Here is a 26,848-nt window from a genome sequence, read left to right as displayed (position 1 = left end):
AGAACAACTTGTATCTTTAGTTCATCTTTAATATGAATGTAAGCAGACTTGATAATATCGATCAGCAGTCATTTACAGCTTCTCATATCATCAGTAAAGAGGGACTAAAGGTGGCTTATCATATTTTAGTCAAACATTCCGGAAGACTCATTAGATTATTTTTCCGTGTTATTATATTGATAATCACAACATAATCAACCTTCTGACTGATGAACAACAGCTCCACCTCCAAAGTTGAACAGCAAGAGGAAAGGTAATAAAAAAAACTGTGTGTGTGTGTGTGTGTGTGTGTGTGTGTGTGTGTGTGTGTGTGTGTGTGTGTGTGTGTGTGTGTGTGTGTGTGTGTGTGTGTGTAAATTAATATTATTTAATGTGTACTCTATTTGTTAATCGTATGTACTGTAACAGTATTGAAATGGACACTAGGTGGTGACATTGAAGGGTTTCTGGTGCACATGTGTTTAAGGCTGAAATCTGAGGAGCCATTATTCCATAATGAGTCTATTTTGCTTGATAATAACAAATGTGTTGTTTTTATGTCCAGGTACAATACTTGGTCTGTCGTAATATTGTAATTTGACAAACACAGACTCATCTTGCAGTTTATTTTATTTGGTCAGTCAGACTGCAAAATGAGCTAGACTATATTCAGTGAGAATGGTAGACATCTAACATGCAGGATTAGACAATCTGACAAACGGAAAAATTATATTGCCGTTGATACAGTATGTCCAGAATAACAAGCAATGGCAGAGCAACATAAAAGGAGAACTGAAAGGAGCCTCATTAGTGGGAATCCAAAGAGTGACATGTTCCTCCTGGGATGGCTAACAGCAGTACATGAGCCATATGGAGAGAAAAAAGGCAAATCATTGTAAATGAAGGAAGGTTTTTTACATTCCAGGAATGACTCCAGTAAAATTAGTCAGAAACCAGCTCTCACAAAATTCCAGGCAGACAATGCCAGGTTGAAGCAACAGGGATTAATGCAGAGGTCAGTGGATGGAACTCCTTGGAGAATGCGTGGGGTGTGGGTGTGAGCTGCTTGGTGAAGCAGAGGCTGGTGTATCTTGGATGATGACAGTGAAAAGAGAAAAGAGCAGCGTAGAATCCTGGGAAAGCTCATCCAATCTGATGAGGAGTCATTGGGTTCACAGCAGACGGCAATGCGCCAGACAAAGAAACGTAACTAAATGGATTTACTCCAGTATTATGAATCTGAGGCTTTTACCTAAGTGTTTAGGTCTTATTCCATTTTGCTCTTATTTAAAACGTTTTGTTAATGAGCACAAAATGATCAGCATTTTGAATGAAAACATGTTTTTTTTTCATGCAAAACATTTCAGGTTTTACTACTATTCCTTTTAATTATTCTAATAACAGACTTTCAGTAATTTTATGGTTTCTGCAATTTTCTGGAATTAAAAAAGCACTGTGAATGTGTAATTTTTTAGCTGTGGGTAAAAGGCAGATTTCAGATTAATTTAATAGAACCCCCCCCCCCCCCAGAAAATAAATTCATTAATGCATGATTAAATATAATCATTAGTGACAGATCCTTCCAAAACAGTCCCGCATGAGCTCCATCTGATAACAGCAGTGAAGTCCTGTTTTTGCATTAATCCCTGAGTGATGATGATGATCTAATGATACACAGGGTTAACAAGATAACAAAGAGCATCAGTGAGCAAATCATTTGAAGATTTTGACTTTAATCGCACGTAAAACAGAAACCTGTGCACATATATAGAATATAGACAGCCTAATAAATAAAGTTTGAGTCTAGTATTAAAGATCAGAGAAGAGCCACCAGCTAGGGAAGAAGCTGGCAGTGATATGAAAGCTGCTGCCTGAGGATTTAGTCTTCAGTTCTCCTGCCGCCTGCTGAGATCATGATGGGATGCAGACCAACCTTGAACTGGGGACTCCCTAAAGATGGGAGCGATTTCACACAGAGAAAAAGAACCTAATGCAAGCTTATTTGTTTTGGACACATCCTTGTCAAGAAGCCATATGTTGTTGATGTATTGCAAGTCGGTGCAGTATTTGCTTCAGTTGCAGCCTGTCCTGGCTTCACAACAGATTGTTTTCTCTAGGCCCTTCCACGGGGCATCATGGAGAATTCACGCACAGACAGCAGGGCTCAATTGAATGTGAAACCCAGCATTGCTTTACAAACCAAATAACTGCCCTTCCCCCGAGGAAAAGATGCTTTGCTGGTGCTTTCTTAAAAAGAAGATTGGCTTAAAAATAGCTTTCAAAGCAAATATTGACTCCACAGCCGTACACAGAATATAATAGAGTGACCAAACTTATGTTTTATTTAACAGGAGGCTGAGACGAATGTGTTGGCGCAGGAGCAGACGTACTGTAACGTCTGTTATCAAAGGCTCGGTAATAAACTGATAACTTTTCATGGCAGCAGCTGAATGTTTGAAGAGGTAGCCCTTGATGAGTCTCATTGTGCAGTGGAGGAAAATAGGGAAAAATATTAATGAACTTGTCAGGCACTAAACTGCATTTACCATTTATGGAGATCTTCCAGACATAGATGAACTGTCACACTTCAGTCAAGCTTTTGCCTCCTAGTTTACTGACTCCTGAAATCTCAATTACATCTTACTGATCACATTTTGACACTGACTGACAACTTCTGAGACTTTTGGAACATCATCCAAAGATTCAGACATTCACATTTGACTACAGCTTTATAGCCTGAGAGCTACATTGCCTCCTTCAGCCCCATGGACTGTACGTTTGGTTTATCTGTGTATGACCAGTGAGTATAAGCAGTCTTTAACAGATAATGATGACTTATCTGTTGAAGACTGCACATGGAGGATGGATTCATGAACAAATGGTTTGCAAAGAGGCGAAGGCAAACTAGAGAAATAGGAAAGAAAGAAGGATCTGAAATAAGACGATCCACATGATTGAAAGAGGAGCGTTCTGTTAATCAGTTTATTGATTGATAGGATGTGGACGGTGAACATAAATACTACTGTGTAACGTGTTGTCATGTGATCCCAAAGCTCTGATCAGCAATTTATTATCCGTGGATCACGTCCGACGTGCTAAAATTTCATATCTGACATCAACATGTTAATAAAATTCACCAGAAGAAAAAGCTGCATCTGTCGATCAGCCAAAACACAGTTCAGAGTTAATCTCACAAACAGACTGTCAGCCTCTGGAGTTGACATGTTGGATATACATGAGGCTTGTCTTTTAGACACGACATGCATCACTTGGGGTTTTCTTTGGAAACAACCTTGTACACTTGAGCATCATGATTCCGTGCTGACACGCATCAAATTTTTACATCTTTTGGCAGCTGTTTTCCTTTTATTGCTTCTTTTAATGGTCTATTCTTCTATGAAATACAACCAGTGCACCCTCATGTCTGACTATATGTAGACACAGTCTATTAAAATCACATTAAAATGTGACTGTGCAGTGTTTAGCTAACTACAGCTGACAGTACAGTGCAACAAGTGCAATAGATGAACACTTAGCACCGCATTAGGGCTTCCTTGCTTCCTGAGCAACAAACACACAAACCAATTTCACCTCAGTTCTTTCATTACCTCTGATGGGGAAGTGTTTTTATCTGTCTGGTTTGTTTGTTTGTTTGTCCACACACACATGTGCACAACATTTTTTCAACGTTGCCTTATTACCGTTCCTGTTGCTGTCAGACTTTGGAGGTGAAGCTGCCATTCATCAACTGTGTGCACAGTCTAATCACAGAAGGGTGGTGGTTCCATCCCATTCCCTGCAGTCAAAGTCGAGTTATCCTTGAACAAACCGAACCTTATTTCCTTGAATGGGCTGCTGGTATAGGTCCGATCCAGAGTAGGAATACACACTGCCTCATTTATTTAGCCTCTGCCACATAACCAGCCTTAATTATGATCTCTTTCTCAACATCTCTCCTGAGTTCCTCTTGCAAAACCTGTCCTGTATTCCTAAATATTACATTTTTGTCAGCGGCTCACAGACAGCCAAACAAACCCGTGAGTTGTTTTTCTGCTGTTTAGAACCAGTAATGTCCATTTTCTGTCCTCCGGGGGGATTCATGACAAAAAAATCTTTTCTAATTCAAGCTGATGTCTTGTGATTTGGTTTGTTTTTTTATTATTATTATTTTGGTTGGGGGTTTTTTGCTGTAGGGCTTGTGTTGCATATTAAGCTGTCTACCCTCTCCTGTCAGCATCAGAGGTGAGTGTGCATCCTCCGCTGCTCAGAATGAATTCTAAAAGCCTAAACACCCTGAGGAAGATGGGAAAATACAGGCAACTCTGACTAAACAGCACTTGATCATATTTAAAGAATGGCCTAGAGAAATGACAACAGCCTGTTTCTTTAACCGCAGCATCAGTGTGACTTCAGACACAAACAACGTTCCTCTCTGAGCGCAGAGAAGAAAGGATTCACTGTGTAAAGTGTAAAATCAGCTAATCCTGCGTGATGTGTTCTCACCGGATATAAAATATTTTTGTAACTTATGCTCTGTCCTGTGATTTTAAAACAACATCTTTATTTATGAACAATGCGATGATGCAGAGTTTACAAAAACTGTCTTAAACTGTATTATAATGATTGAATGAAAATACAACATTTTTTAAAAATTTAACGACTGAAATTTAACTACTTTTCCACACTTTTTTGTGGAATACAATCCATAAACAAAAAGACTTTGAAACCAGACTCTTTTTAAACCACAGGGATTTAGAAATCCACCAATGTGACAATGCATCCTGTGAATATAAAAACCCACAGTTTCTTCCTTATTTCGTTTCAAGGATTATCTCACTAATGGTATGTAAACACCACCACTAAATAAGCACCATCACTTTCTCTGGTGACACATGCTGTATGTTTCACGCCACCAGTTCCCGGCGTGTCCCCCCACCTGCATTGATCACAGCAGTTGTAATCCTGCTCCTCATGGAGTGGTGTGTGTCGTCAATCTCCAGTCACAGCTGTAACTTTCTCCCCAGTCGTCTGTTATTTCATGAGTAGTTTAGTTAAAGAAACGCAGTTTTAATTTAACATTAGTTGGACTAACACATAACAGTTATTTTTCTGTGAAAATTTTTTTTCAGATTCAATCCGACTCCCTAAATTCTGAAAAACTCTGACTAAACCTTGTATAATGAGAATTGTCACAGGAAGTGCTTTTTTTAAAAATGATTTCCACACATTTGGATAAGAGAGGAAAGGTTTCCTCCAACCAGGCTGAACTGAGAAGACATTTACACTTCACAGAGTTTGTATCTCAAAGTGCTTCACTATAGTAGTCAAATACATTTTAGTTGCAGCCTTTTTATATCTTTGAATTGGAATTCATTTGATTGTGTAGTGATAAAGCTTCATGTACACCCCCATCTTATTAATTAATTAATTTAAATGAATGTTAGACCTTGACAGGAAAGATATTTGGACATCTGGCACCATCCGTCCTCCTCCAAGAGACGTAAAACAGTTTTTTTAATGGTTATGAACAGAAGGTTTATGCTCAGGAAACACATTCGTCGGCCAGGGTGCTCAGAGGGACAGGGGGGGAGGTGGAGAAGTGATTCAGAGATATCTCAGGACGGGACACCTCCCATGAAATCTGGCATTCAAACAGGAGAGCAGAGCCAGTAAAGGGGGTGGTGGTGGGGGTGATCCAATCAATCTCACTACTGGACAGGACACAGCATGGCAGTTCTGTGGGCACAGTCTAATCAGTGTTCCTGAGCCTGTTGTGGACTCTCCAGCTCTTTGGTCACAGAAGCTCCCAGAGAGGGAAAGCATCACTTTTCTGCAAATGCTTAACCCGTTAACTGCTGGATAGTAAAATACTGCAGAGAGGACAGAAAACCCAGCATGTCTCTTAGCAACCATTCTCTGGGTCTATATGTATCCCCCTATAGATCGATTCTCTCTCCCAACCAGAAGCAGTTTAATACTGTAATGTCACACATGTGCTGAGCTTCCAACGTCATAATAACGTTATGAAGGAACCTTCCACCACCAGCAGGACATCAGACATTAGACTTCATTCTGAAGTGGCCCTGGCGCGTCTTCCTCCCACTGAACGTGACCCCCCCCCCCTCCACTGTGTCTGAGTCGGGTTCAAACAACATGGGAGACTGCCCACGGTGCTGATGAGACATGTTGCATTACATCATGCGGTCCACTCCTGCACCCTCAGGAGGGGAGGGGGTGTGGGTGTGTGTGTGTGTGTGTGTGTGTGGGGGGGGGGGGTTCTAAACGAGACACTAGATGGCAACCACGTTGAGAGGGAGACACGGTGAGTGCGTGTGAATGTGTGTGTGTGTGTGTGTGTGTGTGTGTGTGTGTGTGTGTGTGTGTGTGTGTGTGTGTGTGTGAGAGAGAGAGAGAGAGACAGCGAGAGTGAGGAAAAGGGAGGGCAGATCGGTGGGGGATGAATTACGTCGGCGTGGGACAGTCTGCTGGTGGCGCTCCGTCAGCAGCTGGTGGAGAGCTGCAGAACGCGCGGCGTGGATTGAGTGGGGATGGACAGGTACAGGTAAAGGCTGGCCGATCGCAGCTGGACACGTGAGTCCCGGAGGAACTAACTTGTAGATCACATTATTATCAGGTAGGAGCACATTTGCAGTGAAGTGGGGGGGGGAGAGAGAAAAGATGGCCCGCGTTCATTGCGCCACCGGTGCGCTATCTGGGGACGGAGAGAGCGACGGCGACGCGCTGACACCCCGCTTTTAGATGGCTCCAACATTTGGGGTGCAAAACAGGTGTCAGGGAAGTGTCGTCACGAACCCCGGAAGCCGGAGGAGGTGGGAACATCAGAGGGAAAGATGGCAGCGAAATCCGATGGTCGCGGGGTCGTCACCGGTTTCGCCCAGCTGCACAACCTGGACGAGGTGGTGGGGACGGGGGAGGAGGACACCGGGAACGGCAGCTCGTTCCACATCTGCCATTGCTGTAACACCTCTTCGTGCTACTGGGGCTGCCGGAGCGCCTGCCTGCATTACCTCCGGGGGAAAGGGAAAGGGAAAGGGAGTGGGGGAGACGCGGTGCGGCCACCGCAGGAGGAGCGCCTCTGGCTGGACTGCCTGTGGATCATCCTGGCGCTGCTGGTGTTTTTCTGGGACGTGGGGACCGATTTGTGGCTGGCCATCGACTACTACCACAAACAGGACTTCATGTGGTCTGGACTGACCCTGTTCTTCGTGTTGGTGCCATCGGTTCTGGTCCAGATCCTGAGCTTCAGGTGGTTTGTGCAGGATTACACTGGGGGTGGACTGGGCTCCGTGGAGGGGCTTAGTAGTCGAAGAGCTACAGCCAGTCTGCAAGCAGACAGGTGCTGCCGCCTCTCTGTCTGGGTCTGGCAGACCATAATACACATATTTCAGTTGGGACAAGTGTGGAGGTAAGACAAACTTGAAGTTCTGGCTTTAAAAGCGTTGCTTTAACACCCCCCACACCACCCCCCCATCCAGCACCGTGCGCACAGCTCCCCTCACTCCATCCATTCCCCACAGCTTTCTAACCTCCTCTTGACTGTCACCTGGAATAACCCGTGGTGTACATGACCGGCGTGAAAATTAGCACCGTGGTGATGCCATTACGCTCACCTCCACTGTTTGGAGTCACAGACGCGCGCTTTTGGATTATAAAGATCCGTGTAGTATATATATATATATTTACATATATATATATATATTAATACACCATATTCTGTCAGTACTCAGCTCCAGAACAAATTGCCACAGCCGCACATGAATTGCACCGCTGCCATTATTTCATCACAGTGCGCCATTGCGCTTGTGAGGGGAGGGAAGGGGGATATTTGTTCAAAGACGGACAGGCAGGTAGTGGCTGGAAGCTCATGTGGGGTTTTTTTTTTTTGTGCGTCCGCGTAAGTGTCAGGTGCGGAGTTCACATGACATTACGCACTGTCGATTACACCCCCCCCCTCCCTCCAAATACTCCAACTGTACAAGTGGGGATCAGACGAGCGTCTTTTCACGGCTCACAAAACTACAACCCCCTCACCTCCCCCTTCCCCCCCCCCCACTCCCCACGACAGACATGATGTCATCGATACCTCTGCGTCGTTCGACAAACCTTTTGGTCACCCACATCCTGTTTTCCCATCGAACCGGTGCGTCTGGGTTACAGCCTGCGCGTAATTTTCGTAGTAAAAATGGGAGAGTTGCGCGCGCAATCCGCTCCGCTCCGTTCCGTTTACGCTGTTCGGTTGTTTTGGTGCAGACAAACAGACGCAGTGGCTGTGCAGTTGATGGGGAATAAAGAAAGTAACGCTTGACAGCTGCTCCGTCAGGCGGCGGCTGAAACATTTGTGAGGCGACAGAGGGTGAGAGGAGGTGGAAACATTTCATCCTGATGTTATTATTATTATTATTATTATTTTCATATATAAAATCGATCATTGTCCTGTTCCATGCGTCATTTGACCACCGGGCTGTTCAGTGTTTGATAGCTGCCTTTGCTCCATGGATTTTTTTTTTCTTCTTCAAAAAGCCAGAATTGTGTTTATTCCAGCCAAATTACCTAAATGCAGAGTAAAACCTCACCTGGAACCTGGATCATTTTTTCCCCCCTCAGATACAAATCCTTAATTAGATCCAATCTCACTTGTTCCCACCCTCACAATTAACTCTGAGAATGAGCCTTATTTCCCTTCCCATGTGTCACAGAGCATCCTCCTCACCGTGCTGTTGGAGTCGGTTGTAGTGCACGCTGGTGCATCCTGTGCTCAGATGGATTTATTTATGGAGTTATTTCTATTGATCAGCTCCAGTTGCTTTGGATCACATTTGTGTACACAAGCATATTTTAATTGATTATATTGCTCATCTACGTTGCGGGGGGGGAAGATGTGATGAGGAGGGCTGTGAACTGAGGCACAGCTGAGGGCTGTTGTTGGTGCTTCTAGTGGGTGATGCATCTGATTGGGTGTCGAACCACAGGGTGCATCCGTGTCAGGGGAAAGGGGAGATTACAGGAGATTACACGTCAGTGACATCATGTCTGAGACATGAGATGCTGGGTCTCCCTCCGTTTGCTTCAGGGTTCTCTCACCGACCAAAAGAATGCCCGCAGGTTTGAGTCTGAATGGTTTGTCCTGAAATGAACCGAACGCTCTCATCCAGCGTCTGCACACCCCCCCCCCCTCCCCACCTTTGTCAAAACATGCAGGACCTGCAGCACACAGAGCAGCAGATTGACACGTACAACTGTAAAAGAAAAGACAAAATCGAAGCCTTGAAAAGACAGATCAGCACATGAAATGATTTAAAATACATTGGAACGTGCTTATAAGGAACTCAAGTACACATATTGTGTTGGTGTGTGTGTTGTGACAGCACTAAGCCCTGGGGCGGGGGATCATTATCAGGTCGCTTCGTCCCTTCAGAGATGATGTGTCAGGCCGCCGGTTCGGGGTTGAGGGTCAGAAGCTGCTCTTGTCAGACTCTCTGCTCCCACAGGGCTAACGCTTCATAGCGACATTATTAGCTGTTGCGTGAGGCCAAGCTGCAGATAGGCACCATATGTTGTCTTAATATGTTATTATGTGCTGTGAGTTCATTAAATATGTGTGTTTGTAGACACGAGTACTTCCCTGGTTACATCCAAACTCATGATGACCGAGGGGAATAGAGGAGAGACTCCATGACTGGATACAGAGGAGCAATCACAGCCATTATTAAGCTGCTCCAGTGTCAGTTTCTGAAATCTCATACCATGAGGAAATGATAAGCACTGCCTCATCCGGTCCCACCACTCTCCAGTTTTCAGTTCGGCATTCAATTAGTTTATTTCCCTCTTTGGGTCTGAGTTGACGGTGGAATATCCAGGCATGTTTGGCAGTGATCCCTTTGTTAATTGTTGCCTGAGCAGGAAGAATCCTCTCCCATCTGTAATCCCCCGGCGTCGCCGCGACTCTTTCATGTCCTCCTGGTGAATCTCCCGTCACCGCCGACGGCGCCCCCTTAAGCTTCAGAGATTCTGCTCACATACGCCGAGGCACACAGTGGATCGCACATACACAGAGGTCTCCTGGCAGCGTGATGGACAGCTTAATCAGTGTAAACCTCAATTAGCATCTGATTGAAGTACCGCATCCGTATCTGACCAGACGGAGGAAATCGTCTGGAAGTTTTAGAAGGGATTTCCTGGTGGGGAACCCAGAAGAATCTGTCAAGAGTTGTGTTCCCGTCTTCCCTCCCCTTCTAATACAATTTGGGGTGACAGTATTGTGCTTCAGTCAACATTCAGTGGTGTCTCTGCAAATAAACGTTTAAAAATACCAGTGATAATTAATACCATCCAGGCTGTGAGCATTTTAAAGTCACATCTCTTATGTATAGCTGTTATATATCAGTGTAATGAAAAAAACCAACAACCCTGTGCTGCAGTTTCTAAATGACATTCAGATGCAGACACGCACCATATGCTTCCAGCTGGTTACGCTATTACTTATTAAAAGTGACACTCCACTGAAATCACACGATGGTTATCTCACTCGGGAATGGTGGAGCTTGATACAGAGCACACAGTCAATCCTATCGTCATGAAGGGGGATTGAAAAAACAGAAAGATTATTATTGTTTTGTTTTGTTTTTTATGTCGACCACTGCTGTAAAACATAGAATGGGTAAATGTAGGATCTGTTGTTTTGGGGGCTTGACCTGCATTAGAGACTAAATGTCAGGATGTGTCAGCCTCTTTAAGTTGTCTCTTCCTATGGAAACCCCTAAATTGCCAGAATGCTGTTTTAAACACCTGCCTATTCTGAAAATATGAACGAGAGATTTGTGATTGGAGACACCCCCGTCCTTCTAACCTTTAAAGGCAGTTGACCTATTTCCGTGTCTAGAGTCATTCTGTTAATGACAGTAAAACACAGTGACTGAGTCTCTGGTGCCGAATGGGTTCCAGGTTCTAGGTAGGTCTTGTTGTTGTTATCCTCTCTGAAATTCAGTCTACATTCAGGGATTTTGTTTTGATGAATTCTCTTGTCATTTTCAACTTCTCGTCACCCTGTAAGAATTGAAACCTACCGCGGCCTGCGTGTACTTGGGTGTGTATTGATTTGGTCTCATAGGGGTGTGATACAGTGTAATCTCCTGGATGGATAGAACTGTTGTGCATCACTCTAACCACACTGAAGATGATATCCAGCGGTTCACACCCGTCGTCTGGGTGGCAGCCTCTCTGTGTTAGTGAGGGCTTCTCAGCTTCGGTCCCACTTCCTGCCACAGGCCAGCTGTGTGTTTGTCCGTACTTCAGCCTTACATTCAATCAGCGACTTGTCTAGGCTGTACCCTGCCCTAACATCAGCTGCAAAGACGGATAGCAGTGACATCAGCGAGAGGTGTGCCATGTTTTGATATTATGATAGGATTTTTGTTTAAAACAGTTTATTGCATGTTTAAACTCTGTGTGAATACTGATTACACGTCATTTTAACTGCTGTGTGTGTATTTAATCAGTGATGGGCTGTTGGATAGTCCACATCCTGTTCATTTATGATGTTACACGGAGTGTTTGCTTGACAGTGAGTAAAACAAAAGCTCAGACCGTTAAATTTCAAATCCACCATACATGTGGGGGACCTCAATTGTACCTCAATCAGAACGATGTATGTGCTACTGGACATCTTTTCAACGTCTGACTGATATCATCTCTTCATCTCGGCTGTCGAGGAATCCTGCAGCAGCCAAAAACCAGCTGTATAAAATGTTTTGACACCACAAATCTGATGTTTTGATTACACCTTAATCCAGAACAAGACTGGGCTCACCGCTGAGCAGCACAAGGACGCCGCTTCATGGTTTGACATCTTCCCGTGTTTCCTTGCCTGGTAAATATTAATACAGACTGGGAAGGAGTCGACGGAAGCCTCTCTTGGCTGGCTGGGCTGCTTGTAGTTGCCAGACAGGTTTGTACAGGCGGTGAAGCGAGACAGTGAGATGATACAATGCAACCAGCTGCCCCGTGAAGGCAGAAAACAGCCGAAAGGGGTAAAAAGGGAGAAACGATGGAGGCTGGCATCAATTAGTTACCTCTTGTGTAATTACGAATCGAGAGCTTAAAATAGGGAAAGATGGGAATATGGTGATCCCCTCAACAGTGGAAGCGTTTAAGTATTTTTGGAGTGAAGGAAGCAGACAACTTGGCAGTTCACCCGCTTTCATGGCAGAATAAATAAGTCTGGGAATCTCCTCAGAAAATCTGTTTGCCAGTGTTGCAAAGGCTTGAGAACAAATGTCGAGAAGCACGCAGGCACAGGCGGAGAGCAATTACCTTTATTAAAGCACACGCTTTACTCTGTTGGTATTTACGGCATGGAGCAGCACGTTCAACTACTTAAACATTTCAGTGTAACACCGCTCATTTTCTCATTAGTACTGATAACGGGGGACAAACCTTGAAAGCCAGCGCTCCAAGAAAACCCTCAATTATGTTCCAGAGGAGCCGATCAAAATGCAAGAGGAGCCTGCTTTTCTTGGGACCGATCACAGCTGGGGATAAAGAGGCAGAAATGACAGAAACATGTGCTGCAGTCTGCCGCAGAGAGGAGGAAGAGAATCGGAAAGACGGGATTGAATCGCTGATGTGGTTTTTCATCTGGTTTTCATTTGGGTCATTGAATTCGATGAGTTTTGGAGCGTTTGATGAAGAATGCAAGTTTGTTTTGTGGGTTTTTTTTCTCACACAATTCAGACATGCGTTAATAGGTTGCTGTCAGCGATGCACGTGTGTGAAGGTAAAAATAGCTGCATGAATAGGTGTTAGCTCTTATAGTTATCCCCTTTACACAGATGTTGACACTCGCTATCACTACAGAGAGCTCTTGAGTCCACAGGAATTAATGGAGATAAAGAGCCGGTGATGATGCTTGTGGTCTCGTCTGCTTGCTGAGCAAAAAAAAACTGTTCTGTGGTGGAAGCCGGAGGCCGGGGTGTCAGCTACACTGGTCAGCAGACAGACATCAAGGAATATTAAACACACAAGTTTACCCAGCCAGAGGTCTGAATGCAGAGTACTTACACACACACACACACACACACACACACACACACACACATGCAAAGCACACCTCAGGGGAGCTGAGAGTAGCTCCTCTTTACGTGCGTCGTCATACGCGGTCACACACCGCAGCTCGTGGACACACTAACACGCGCACCGCAAACAGAATCACACATTTCCGTGTTCTGTTTCTTCAGGCGCTTAAATCAGAGAGAGGTGCTAAGGCCAGTGAACACTGAACTCATTCCAACCTCCTCTGGCTCTCTCCTTTTTTTTTTTTTTAAACTACAAAATGTCATCTCCTGCACACTTTTTCCCCCCACAGCACAGAGATTAAACTATTAATAACACACCAGAGAGCCACACCAGGGCACTGGGTAGCATTTCTGTTTACTGTGATAAAAACTGACACTGGAGTTTATTGGGTTTTAATCCAACAAACACGAGAGTATTAATCCGCCTATAAAAATAGTTCCTATATCATTAGTCCTGGTCTTTTCAGTCAAAGCCAGTCTCATCTTTAAAAAAAAAAAAAAGACACACACATATGCTCCATGAGAGTTTTTTTTTCAGTTTTTTTAGTTTGTATGTTTGCATGTTGACACTCTTCTGCTGGCTACATGTTGTAGCTGGCATGTTTGTGGAAATTGGCTCATCATGATGAAGGATTTATTGACTTTGAGGTCTGTTGTTTGTGTAATGCGGTGTGTGCCTTCTGTCAGGCAATTACATTGGCTGCATCAGTTCAGTTGTCAGTCCTCTCTACAGTTTTTTATTATTTCCATCCCCCTTCTTGGCATAAATCTAAATCCACCCTGCTACAACTTTCCCTTTCAGTTTTCTCAGAGGTACTCATCACACACATTATGCATGATGTTTTTTATTTTTATTTTTTATTTTGATGAATATTAGTGTGCTGCATATTCTGCTCAGGGAAAAGTCATTACCTGGGCCCAGAGGATACCCAGTGTGAGTTGAAACGGTCACACACAAAGATGTTTCATCTAGAGTCCACAGCCTAATAGCTGCACTTCTAATATATATTTATTCTCCCATTTCTCCCTGAAATTGGTGAGGCCTCCAATCCCAGATGTACCATTTGAGATCATCATGTGTTCTCTCTCTATCCATTAGCGGTCTTCACACGCTAAAGCTACCACATTACCATCTGTCATCCCCGTGAAGTTAACATGTGTTTATTTTTATCCCCCTTATCACTTACACTTATTAATGTACTTTGACTCCTCGTAAGCCTTTTATCCCACTCCATCCATCCTGGGAGGAGACGCCACATTGTGAACCTCTGTGCTGTCTTATCCTCTCCTAATTTGCTCTCTTTAGATGGATCAGACTTTCTACGCTGTGAGCTCAAACGCTGTGTCCCTCATTGCTAGTTAAAGTCATGATGCTGCCTCCCTCCCCTCCATCTTTCTCTTTCTATCTGTGCCTCTCTCTCTCTGTTGTCTTCACATAAAGCTGCACTTGACCTCCATTTCTGTCAAGGAAACTGGAGCATCTGGCTTCAACCTCACTACAACTCATCACCTCCTCCCTCCCTGCCTCTCTTATCCTGCCATACTCCCCCTCTCTCACTCCCTACAGAGCCCATTTTCAGATCTGCAACATTTTGCCATCCGTTCACTTCTGTTCCTTCTACCTGTCAAAACGTCTCATTTCTGCAGGAAAGCGATTCACCTCAACTCATGAGTCAACCTGTGGCTTAATGGTCCTCTACTTACAACACTTGTCTTTTTCTTTTTCTTTTTTGCAGCTTCTCACAGGTCCTTATTTATGCTTTGCTGAAAAGGCAACACGCAATAGAGTGAATCAATACCAATGTCTGGAGAAAGGGAGAGGCTATTTGAAGCGACTGGAACTGTGCAAGGAGAATGTACAGTACTAACATAGAAACGTGGGAAACTGTATTCAGGAGCAGGAGATCACATGGTCTGTCCAACATAAAGAGGAATTCAATAAAACAATGATAAACTTCATTTTGTGGTAGTTCATTTGAAAAACTTAGAATGTGTTTTTCAGGACGGACGAATGATAGTTCTTCAATACACCTTACGGTGATACTTGGAAACGTCATCAATGATGTCTAATATATATATATATATATATATACTGTATAGATAGATAGATAGATTGATTGATTGATTGATAGAAAGAAATGATCTAACTTTAAAATTGTTCATAGACATTTTGTCAAAGATCCAACTGATCCATGTGAAGTTACACAACTCTTAGATGCTTTCTGTGTTTCATTCACATCTCCCCTCAGAGAAGACCACCATTGTTTGGTCTAATCCTGGTTGACGCTCCAGGCGTCAGCATGATAAACAGACAATCTCTGTGTATAAATTATTTACCAGGCCTGCTAGCTCTTCAGCTCTCACGGTGTCCCACTCACAGAGCTTTGCAGTCATCTCTTCTCAGCGTTATATTTGCACGGTGATACTCTGCGTCGTGGGCTGTTACACTCTCTGAGAAACCAGATGAAGACAAGCTGCATGCCAAGACAAAAGTACACTCCCTTCACAAAGTTAGAGTGTTGAGAGTGTGCATGCTATCTCAGTTCACTAAGCAGACTGGCAACGTGCTAATGTGAGAAATTATGAGAAAATAATGCTGACATTGTTAAAGTGAGAGAGAAGAATCAACCCTGTAGTGTTGTACTTTACACAAAAACTGTGTAAACTGTGCAAGCTAGAACAGCTGGTAGTGAATTGAAAGGTAAATGATGAACCCCTTAGAATTGGCAGAAGAACCAGTACCATAAGAAACAATGACAAATATGTGACGTCAGAAACACATTAATGTGAGATTTTTTGGTATCAGCTTGTGGCAAGTTTAGATTTTTATTTGCTCTTAGTTAGATTGGACCAATAGAATAACTCAAAATCTGCTGCATTAATATATTAAAATGTTCAAGTATTTGCTTTACTTTTAAAACATATCTAACTTGCAGAAATACAATGTTTTAAAGGTATTTAGGACATTCTAGGAAAAAAATCTTACTTGCTGTATTGTCATACACAAATAAAAATATAATCAACCACATCATTTTAAATTCAGGTAAATTATTATTTATCAATGTCATTCTATAAGTGTGGTGATGAGCTGGTATCTCGTCCAGGGTGTACACCGCCTTTCGCCCATTCCCAGCTAGGATAGGCTGCAGCATAGACTTCAGATAAGTGGCAAGAACATGAATGAATGAAGTGTGGTATACCTTTAATAATACACATTTATTCAATAGTACACATGTATTTAATAATACACATAAACGTTGTGAAAAAGATAAGACAATTCTTTGCATGGTCACATTTATGCTTCTGCTGTAAATTTGACAAATGGCCTCCTCTAAACTGTTCTGGTTAAAAATCACAATGCGCCAACAGCGATGCTATGGTGCCCGACTTCACCATGAAATGATCCTTGATGTTCATTCACATCAGTAGATGCTCATCAGAAAGTCAAACGCATGGAGGGATAAACAGTTGATGTTGCTAAAGGCTAATTTAAATCTTCATGCAATAGAATAAGCACGTAAGCAAGTATTACAGGTCTACCAGTCCACTCTTAACATTAAAAGAAACTAAGCTTAGTCAACCTAAATTCACCATCTACTGATTTCAGATTAATATTGTATCAACATAAAAATGGTACAATTAATGTACAATTAATCTCTCAATGTTGACATGAATACCTTTAAAGATAATCTTTATTTCAGGCGTTTAGGTTTTCACCCATGCAGGGTCTGGTTTGTGTTATATCTATAGTTCTCATGTTTTTGGCTGAGTGGCTTTTTGCTTTTTCCAGATATTGTTTCTTACATGTGGCTCGACTCGTTTTCTTTGTTTCCCCGTTACATCTTTGATTCTTTTGCCTCTTCATGTCTCTGTCTATCTGGTTCTTGCCTTTGCTCTTTGTCTTCCTTTTATTTCCCACTCCTCCCAACTCTTTGCCTCTATCATGCTTTTCCTCTTATGTTTGTGCTGCATCTTCTCTCCCTCTTTGTGAATACATGTCAACAGCAGCCTAATCGCTTCAGGCCCAGCACGCTTTTTAAATGTACTCTGTTCAGAATGCTTGTGTTTCAAACACAAGAACAGCTTGGTGATATCACTCTGATGTCATTAGCCCTTCAATTCAATTCAATTCAATTCAATTTAATTCAATTCAACAAACGTTGCATTGATAGTGCAAATATCTGTTTGCGTGGTGTTCTGATGATATGTAGTGTGACACATATAATATTTTGCTGTGAAGTTTGGCTCTGCAGAAAGAAGAGGTTTACCAGATTACTGCAGTTTTTGATCTTTATTAATGAATATCTTTTTGAAATTCAAAATGTATTACATGCAAAGAGCAATTAATGAGAGATTGTTCCATTGATTATCAAGGAGCTTCCCCAGTTAACAGATTTAGTATCAGGTTGTGTACAACAATTCTAAGCATAGAGGGGCTTACCGTTTTTATGCTTTGTCTTGACAAAGTAAATTGTAAAATTAATCCTTTCACTGGTAGAAGATCATCAAGCTGCAGGAATCTGTAATCTCTCTTACAGGCTTTGCTCCCTTGCTCCTGGAGCAGCTGAGACTGAGGTGATTGGTGATTGCAGGCAGACACGGTGGCTCAAAATATAATGGCTGTTGTTGAACACGGATGTTTACCTCACAATGTTTGGGAGTTAGTAAAAGCAGATTTGGTAAGACATGAAAATTAGAATTGAGTTTAAGTTAGGTTAAATGACATTTAAGTATGAGTACATAACGTCAGGCCAAATTAAAAAAAGGTTATTGTTCAATTGAAAATGAAGCCATATGTTATCAGCGTAAATAATAATAATAATAATAATAATAATAATAATAATAATAATTTTAATAATAATTTTAATAATAATTTTAATAATAATTTTAATAATAATAAAACCATTAGAGATGTGTTTTAATGTGTGCATGCATTCCTGTATTTATGAGATGTGAACATTGTTCTAATTTATATTACTTCTACAGAGGTTTCAGCATCAAATAAAGCCTGAGATATTTTCAGACACTGTGTCTGAGTGGATTTGTCCAGTGTTCCTACAGTATAAGGGAGGGGGCAGTTTTAAAACTGCCACTCTGACTTACTTGCTTTTAACAGATAGTAGGTTTAGAACAAACATCCAAACACAGATTAAATCTGTTTGAAAGTTAGAGATGATAATTCAATTTAAATGACATTTAACTGTTGTAAATGATGTACGGAACACAAGTGGATGTTTTTTATCTTATCTCTAATTAAGTAAAGACAATTTGTGCGTCTGTATTTATAGCATTCGTGTGCAGATAAACCCATCAGTCATTTTCCAGTTCTCTCCCATTAAGTGGCCTTCTTGATGAGTCATATTATTAATTCACACATTTTTTGACTTCATTTAGAAATGAAAGATAAACAACCCTCGTCTTGAATTCATGAAGTTACAATTTTCAGCCTGAAACTTGACAGCAGCCCCTCTTTCTCTGATTTCCTCCCCTTGTGCTTTTGACTAAATGCATTGATGCTCTTTGGAGTGTTATATCATGTGTGCCAAAATTAACGGGACGTTAAATAATGAAGATTTGGAAACAAACTTAATATTTATTTCGTCCTAGGCCAAAAAAAGGGAAGAAAAACAGCACAGCAATTTATGTGGTGTATAAATACCAAGGAGGACGGGGCATGGGAAGGCAGAATCAAGAAGCATGATCAAATGATTCAGTTCATTGATTTTGTCATTATTTTTGTGACATCTTATTTTATCTGTAGGAATTTGAGGTGACTTTTAAGTGATTTGTGTCTAAGAAAGAGAAACTTGTTTATCTATTTATTTATCTATTTGTTTCTGTCCTGTCTGACTTTCTTTCCTCTCGAGAGATTCCAAACCCGTGTGTCTTTTTTAGCGCATCAGGCTCTCCTTTGTCTCACCTCCCCAATGGGCACAATTCTCTGCTCTTTGAAGACAAGTGAATGTAACAAAGCACAGGGCATTACGTAGTGCTGTCATGCATCACAGGCAAAAGGCCAAAACATATGCAGTGATGAGTTAGTTCTCCTACAGTTTGTGCAGCACACCCCTGGAGGATTTCCATCCAAAATGAGGTGGCCTCACATCAAGCACATCTTCTGTAGCACCTGGAACAGGTGTAGAGTCAGATTTGAAGCCCTCAGTGAGGGCTCATTCCAACTCGGCACAAATGATTTTGTACTAATTTGTCAGCATACCTGCTGAAGGTGACCTTATACCATAGCAAGCTTCAGTTTCTCTGGTGAGTTCTGGTTTAAACAGGGCAAACACCGCTGTTTTTCTCTAATCCTAAATCAAGGCTAATATCAGTTTTAGAATCTTGTTTTTCACAAGAGCTAGATCAATCGTTGACTGGACAGTTTTGGTTCCATTTATATATAAATATATAAAATGAAAAAGATACGTTAATGTCATGTTATAGCAAACTGGTTGCAATAACTCAATAAAGAAATGCTTGTGTCATCAAATATATGTCAATCTGCTCAAAATTTTAAATGAATCAGGCTAGATTTTACAGGTGTGTGACTAGACTGGTTAGAAACATCACTTATGAATGACCTTATTTTCTTTGTGTTACTCATCATTATGTGTTCATGGTTAATATTTTGAAAATTCTTGGCATAAATGTGAGGAAAGCAGGGAAATGTACGTCAAAGTGTGTTTTGATTGATATCGTTTTAGTTAGGCTGCTGTGGACCTCTGGTCCCTTCAGTCTTTAAATATTCTGTGGTTTCTGAGGACAAGACTCGTTTTTCAGTTTCTGTTTTTGTTGATGTGAATTGTTAATGATTATGATTCATAAATACTGTATTCTTTGTATAAATCATTAAATACAATTAATCTTTCATGCATTTTTTGTATATTTACAGTTTGATGTCAAATAAATGTTCAGAATATATAATTTGGTTGTTTAGAAAGGTTCGAATGATGAGTTTATAATCGCACTGCGAGTATCTTTCAAACCACGCATAACTCTTGCAACGCTGTAAAACAGTATCTATGAGTTTACGATTTTTCTTTGGTTGTCTTTTTACCACACTCATTTTCACAATCTAGCCAACAGTGTGTGTCACTCTACTGTATCTATACTGGTTGTTGTGTTTTTGAGTTCCCCCACTTGACTTAAGCTGTTGATGATGAGTTGATATGTTTTCTCCTGTCCTTGTCAGAGATGCTTTAGATGAACTGAGCCAAAACACTAATTTGCTTGAGAAATCTCACAACGGTCATTAACATGCCTTTCATCAGGCCTGTGGATTTTGATTCTGAAAATCTGTGTGCAGAGTGGAGCAGAGTGTGTGTGTGTGTGTGTGTGTGTGTGTGTGTGTGTGTGTGTGTGTGTGTGTGTGTGTGTGTGTGTGTGTGTGTGTCTCTGTGATTAGAATAGAGGAAAGAGAGAGGACATAGACATCATAGGAATGCGCTGCAGTGGAAGTTGTAGTATGAAATAGTGAAAATGCTCTGTCGGCTGCTTTTTGAGGGAGTCTGAATTCTTCTGTGAGAATTATTAAATAAATAATCTGATGGAACGGTAATAATGCAATTAATTAATCTCTGCCCAATCCCTGTACAGTTTTAATTAGCTCCTCGCACCACATCTGCCCATCAGAATTACAGCAGCAGACTTAACATTTCATTTTCCAAGTGTCAGAACTTCTGTCGATCACGTTTGTAGAGGAGAGACACTTCAGTATTAATGAGACGCAGTGGACAGGTAGCACTTATTAAAATGTTCCATGTCCAGGTTGGTAGTACTCAATATTTACAGAATCAAAGAAGTGGAAGTTCACATCTTCCATTTCCTAAGATTGCTCACTTTTCTTTTGAGTGTCTACAAATGGTGGTTAGATGTTGGTGACAACAGTGGAGGAAAGACAAGCCTCTCTGATGTCACCTTTTAGTGGTGTCGACACGGGTGTTACTGAAGGAGTGAACCCAGTCCCAGTCCAACAGAATTAAGAGGTAGTTGTTGAAATCATTTTAACACCACTCATTACATCATCAGTGAGGGCTAAGGCCAAAGGGGAGAATTGGGATTGGGCCCAAGTCTATAGGATCGATAACGTTGATCAATCAACATGTGATTGATTTAATTTCACAGTTGTAGCATCATCAACCAAATGGTTTTCCAGTTTCACACAGGAAAAGGAATGATCTCTCTCTAATCAGTGTTCAGATTAATAGCTAACACTATAAGTGACCAGTACTGAAGTGCTATCAGCAGGTTTGTGGCCGGGACAAGGATTTTTTTTTCTGCACTATGATAGGGAGACTATCTCTCGTCTGTGTGGCTTGCTGCTGATACAAGTCAACATTTACTGTAGTCCCTGACTGGTCAGTGTCCTGGTGGAATAATTCTGACCTAAAAAGGTAAAGATGGATGATATACTAGAACATCAGAGGTATCTTGTACATATTTTTTCATAGCTTTTCAGATGGACAGCTGCTGGTGAACTGGGACAGTCAGTGGTTCACCTCTGAACCTTCAATGTGGATGTCCTACCTCTGTCACTGTTAATGGGAAGCACTGTGATGATCATGTAATTAATGACGTTCGTTTGGGATCACTTGTGGAGCCGCCATACACAGCAGCCTTGGTGTGACTGGTTGAGACAGGACAGCCATTGACCAACATCAGATCCAGGTCAAAGCTGCGCAAAAAGACTGTTATCAGTATTATCGGCCCCAGATGATTAATCATTCACCTCCTTAGAGTGTTTTGTGAATAATTCTTGAAATATTATTTGTTTGTGTTAATGAGAAGAGAGAAAAGGAACCGTAGAGTCTCGCGGCTGATGCAGGGTGTTTCAGATGAAAGCAGGGCTCTTCGTCTGTAGATCGCTGTGTCTGGTCAGGGCTGGACTCTTCTCTATATGTAGGTCACAGCTTGCAGCTGGGAATTGCCTCATTAACAGCTCTTCATGCACACTGTCACTACATCAACAGCAGAATATGGAAGTCAGACCATAAGTAGAGAGGAAGGAGCTGGAATCTCTTTCATGCTAAGAGATTGTGAAAAATCCGAGCTACGTGTTACTAATTTTACTAAACATATAGCTGCAAAACCTTTTTCAGCTTATTATATTTTTCCACGCAGAGGGTCATTCAGCATTTTGAATGACCCAGTTCTGACATCTGTTCTGCTTGAATTTCCTTAATAAAAAATGAACTATTTAACTTCGCCTTGATGCAAATGTTTTCTCACATTATTACATGAGCACTGTAAAAAAAAAAAAAAGCAAAATCCTTCATCCTCATTCATTCATTCATTCATTCATTTATTCATTCATTCATTCATTCATTCATTCAATAATTTACATGACATAATGACAAATTTTAACCATCACTCATATTCCAGGAAAGGTACACCATAATATGTAGCCTCTACATAACATATATTTACTTTTAGAACTGGCTGAGTTGAATTTTTGATAACCGGGTAATTAATATGTATAAAAAACAAATCCACCCCTACATCCTGCATTCAGGGGCCAATGAGGCGGAAATGCTTTTCAAATAGCTGTCAAAATTTGTTAATGAAATGGAATTTGAAAGTATGGCACAGCTGAAGTGATGAGAGGATTACAGTGGGAATAAACAACCATAAAATGTTCAATAGTTCATCACAAAGAGATAAAGGCTAGATTTGAAAAGTAATCAAAATTACAACAGAAAATCAAAGCAAAATGCTGCAGTTAGGCAGGGAACCACATTTCATTCCATCAGGAGAATACATTTATCTCGCATTCATATCAGGAAACATAAATGAACGAGGTAAAGATAAAAATATTTTATTTTCAACTGGTGATATTTGATATTTAGTCTGTCAGAAAGCCTTTGATGGGGTGATGGGAGATGGGGTGTGCGCATATCAGAAGCATAAAAAAACTAGAGGTACGGAAAGAACCAGATTCATAAAGATGTCAGCAAGATGTGAGGCTAGCAATGATGGTGTGTCTCTGTGTATTGGATAAATGTGATCAGCTGATGACAAAGGCAGGAAATGAGAACACGTGTGAGAGGTGTAAATGACAGGATGGCAAATATAGTCCTGCTTCTAGTCTGAACCTTTGCTCGACCATCATAAGTTTGTTTTGAAATGAAACAAATACTGGACTGTCAAAGCAACTGCAAACAGTCAATGATGATGATGTTTTACTTGAATGTACCACCACATACCTAACCTAAAGTCAAAACTAGATTGAACGATTAACAAATATGGGTGAATATTCCAACTTTATTGTGATGCACCGTGCAGGGGCAGCCATGTGCTCCCCGTTGCATGCAGTGAGGGAGAACACATTGTCTGCTCATAAACATCCACCTGTCTGACCTGCTGACCGTGATGCAGCAGCGGCGGCCTTGTCACGGGATGACCTTGGTGACTCACAGTAGTATGAGCTGTCGGCCTCAGCGGCCCACTCTCCTCCTGCTCATCCACCGACAGAAGGTTTGTCTCGCTGTGCTTCTCCGCCATCCTTCAGTTCGCTCCCCACTCTCAGTTTTTTTTAAATTTTTTATTTACTGCCTTCTCTCCTCCAGGGCCTTTTTTTTTTTTTGATACGTTGACTTTCTCTCACATTTCTTCTCACACAGTCATCTGTTTTTTTCTCTCTCGCTGTCTCATTCCTGTGTGTATTTTCCCAGACGGACAGTAGGCGATGACAGTTGTATTAGCAGTCGATTGCGAGGTCACTTTTGTTCAGGCCCACTGAGAGCAGAAGTGTCTGAGGAGGAAGACAGGAGGATGAGGGTGAGAGTTGGGGGTGTGTGGGGGGGGTTGTTAGAATAATATTAATTTATTCATTCATTTTCTTGTAGAAAAGACAACCATGATTGTCTCATCTACAGCCATTTATCCACCTGTGGGTGTATAAATGCATTTAAAAAACAAGGCAGTCAGAGACTGCAATATCCCCGAAACACCCCTGAATTCAAAATTTTACTCTGTTTATTTTCAAAGTTTGTATTGTCAGTCTCCAAAGTTTTGGACCCTAAAAGATACAAAAGTGGTAAGTTGACATTGACCTAGTTTTCCAAAGGTGACGCACATCATCACATTTTTGTGCCTCTGGCTTCGTGAAAATTTTGCTTTTAGTTTTGTGATTATATCTCATCAGGTTTCAGAGATGCGTACCTAAAAAGGTATAAAAGCTAAAATTCCATCTTCACCTAGTTTTTCAACATCAAGGTTGTGATCTAATTTTCATGCCTTCCTGAACATAACGCCTTTTGTTTTGTCTTTCTATCTTATCCGGTTCCTTAGATATGTGCAAAGAAAATGTACAAAAGTTGAAATTTGACCTTGACCTAGTTTTCTCCAGGTCAAGGTCATCATCTCATTGTCATCCCCTTTTGCTGCTTGAGTAATGTGCTTTTTCTTTCATCTTTCTATCTGCAACCATTGTGAAGATATTTGGTGGACAGACTGACAAACACGCAAACACTGACAATTACAAATACATCGCCGCTCCGCGGGATGCAATCATATATACAATGTATTTATGTTCATGGAGACGTTCACCAACATCGAGACTGAAGACAATTCATGTCAGGTTGAAAGTTAGAGCTAGTAATGTAGACTATAGACTACCCGTAAAAAAAACCTGCCGTTATTTCATATTTCTTTAATTATTGATGCGGTTGTTCTCTTGTAGCAGCTAAATGGTGTATTGGGTTCCTGGGGATGATTGGTGCTCAGGTATAAGTAGGAACCAGTGTTGGCCTGGTTAGGTATCTGTCTCAAAGCATTAACGGTTTTTTGACCTCTGAACTCTGAATGTTTTGCTAGTTGATGTTAAATATTGGTGGAGTTAACCGAGAAACTTAATGGAAATAAAACAAACATATCAAACATAATGTGGCGTTTTAGACTTTTGATGACCAGAAAGTGCATCAGCGCATTGTTCACCTAAGTGTGGTGGAATTAAAGCTTGGCTTAGCCTCTACACCCCAGAGGATAAGATTAATTCAGCAGAGGTAGAACTGTAAAACCAGAGGGGGGGGGGGGGGCGATCCCCCATCCACCCAACAAATTGCATCACACACACAAACACACACACAAACACACACACACACACACACACACACACACACACACGTGTTGTTTCTTGCTGTGTATTATTGTCTGACATGATCACTGAACTCCACCTACACATTCTGACGTTTATGTGGCTTTGGTCCTCACGGTCGTGGGAGACTGACGGAACTGTGAAACTTAGTGTGGGTGTAAAATCTAATGTAGAGAACCCTATCGTCCCTTAATTGACATGTAGTCTCCATAGCAACAAATGACATCTCCCCTAAGAGAATTTTGTCTGCAGGTTTCAAGAAAATAAAAGACTGAGGACTGTTTTTAGCTCTACCAAGGAGGATGTGTTTTTGCTGGCACAGGTTTGTCTATTTACTGTCAGCAGGATTGCTCAAATACTTATGAATAATTTTAATGTGGTTTTTTTTTGTAGAGGTATGGTAGAAACATGGAACAGTTCATTCAGTTTGAGTGGTGATCAGGATCATCATCTAGATCACATGTCAAACTCAAGGCCCCGGGGCCAAATGTGGCCCGTCTAAAAATAAAAAGGTCAAAAGTGTGCTTTGAACAAAACTACATTTCCCACAATGCAGTAATTAAACCCATTTTAACATTGACACAAACATTTTGAACAAAGTTAATGTCTTAACTTGTGTTTGATTTTATGTTTCTTTATTCATTGGACAGTTTGATACTTGATTGATGGAGTTCTGTGAGTTTAATTATCTGACAAATTAAAAGGATTTATGTTATAACAGAGAAACAAATAAACATATTTTTTCTGTGTAACTAATGTTTGTAGCTTGAATAAGTAATAAATTCAGAGTTATTTAACATTAAGGAGTAGTTACGTTTATTTTACATTACATTGAGTTACATTTATTTACATTTATTTAAGTTACATCTGGCCCTTTGAGGACAGCCATTATGCCGATGTGGCCCTCAGTGAAAATGAGTTTGACATCCGTGATCTAGATGATGATCCTGATCACCATGGATCACCATGGGCAAACTGAGCTGTCCTGGCTGGAGCCTGTTCTGTGTAGAGTCTGCACCAAAATCACACCCCCATACTGTCTGCTGTCGAATAAGATGTTCAACTCTCTGTCTCCAACCCCCCTCCGAAACCAGCTGTTGTTGTGTAAACCGCCTTCGCCGTAGTTTCCTCTCTCAGTTTGTTGTTGGCTTCCAACATTATTGTGGTGATTAACGTCTCGTGTGATAGATCTCATATTAACAACATGATGAAACTCTGACTTCCAGATTGTACTGGTGTCTGTGTTGTCACTTGGCTGTGTGCACTGTTGACTCATCGCGTTGTCTGCCGTTGCCTGAACCTGTGCCTGCTCCTGCTGTCACATCTTGCTGCTTCTCTCTCAGACGCAAGGGCTGCACAAAGCGTGGAATCGGTGTGAACTGTTGAGCAAACAGCGACGTGAGCAGTCACTCTAACGTTTTGTGTACAGTCTTCTGAAGAGAAGAGGGCAGGCGTGTGGGCGGCTGTGGAATCCCTGAGAATATGAACCGTAATGCTGTGTTTGTTTTGCACTGCTCTATGGCTATCAGCACTTTTTCTCACACACACTATCGCAATCCAGTTTCATTTCATCTGCAGACATGGGCGAATGCGGGCATTCAGAAGCTCAAAACAAGAATCTCAGCTAGTTACCATAGCATCCATTTGTATGCGCCTCCTGCTGAGGTCCAATTGCGAGGACATTTAG

General features: G+C 41.6%; 1 protein-coding gene across 1 annotated transcript in view; it reads left to right on the top strand.

Annotated features, from left to right (window-relative positions):
* Positions 1-6,673: 6,673 nt before the first annotated feature.
* Positions 6,674-26,848, top strand: part of xkr6b (XK, Kell blood group complex subunit-related family, member 6b) — a 45,460-nt gene continuing 25,285 nt past the window's right edge. Inside the window, exon 1 of the mRNA XM_068342955.1 lies at positions 6,674-7,405. Coding sequence (XP_068199056.1) covers positions 6,831-7,405 — 575 coding nt within the window. The 5' untranslated portion in view covers positions 6,674-6,830. The remainder of the gene's footprint in view (positions 7,406-26,848) is intronic.

Source organism: Antennarius striatus, chromosome 19, assembly GCF_040054535.1.
Source record: "Antennarius striatus isolate MH-2024 chromosome 19, ASM4005453v1, whole genome shotgun sequence".
NCBI classification, from domain to species: domain Eukaryota; kingdom Metazoa; phylum Chordata; class Actinopteri; order Lophiiformes; family Antennariidae; genus Antennarius; species Antennarius striatus.
Note: the sequence above shows the minus strand (reverse complement) of the source record. Positions and strands in the feature narration are given on the sequence as shown.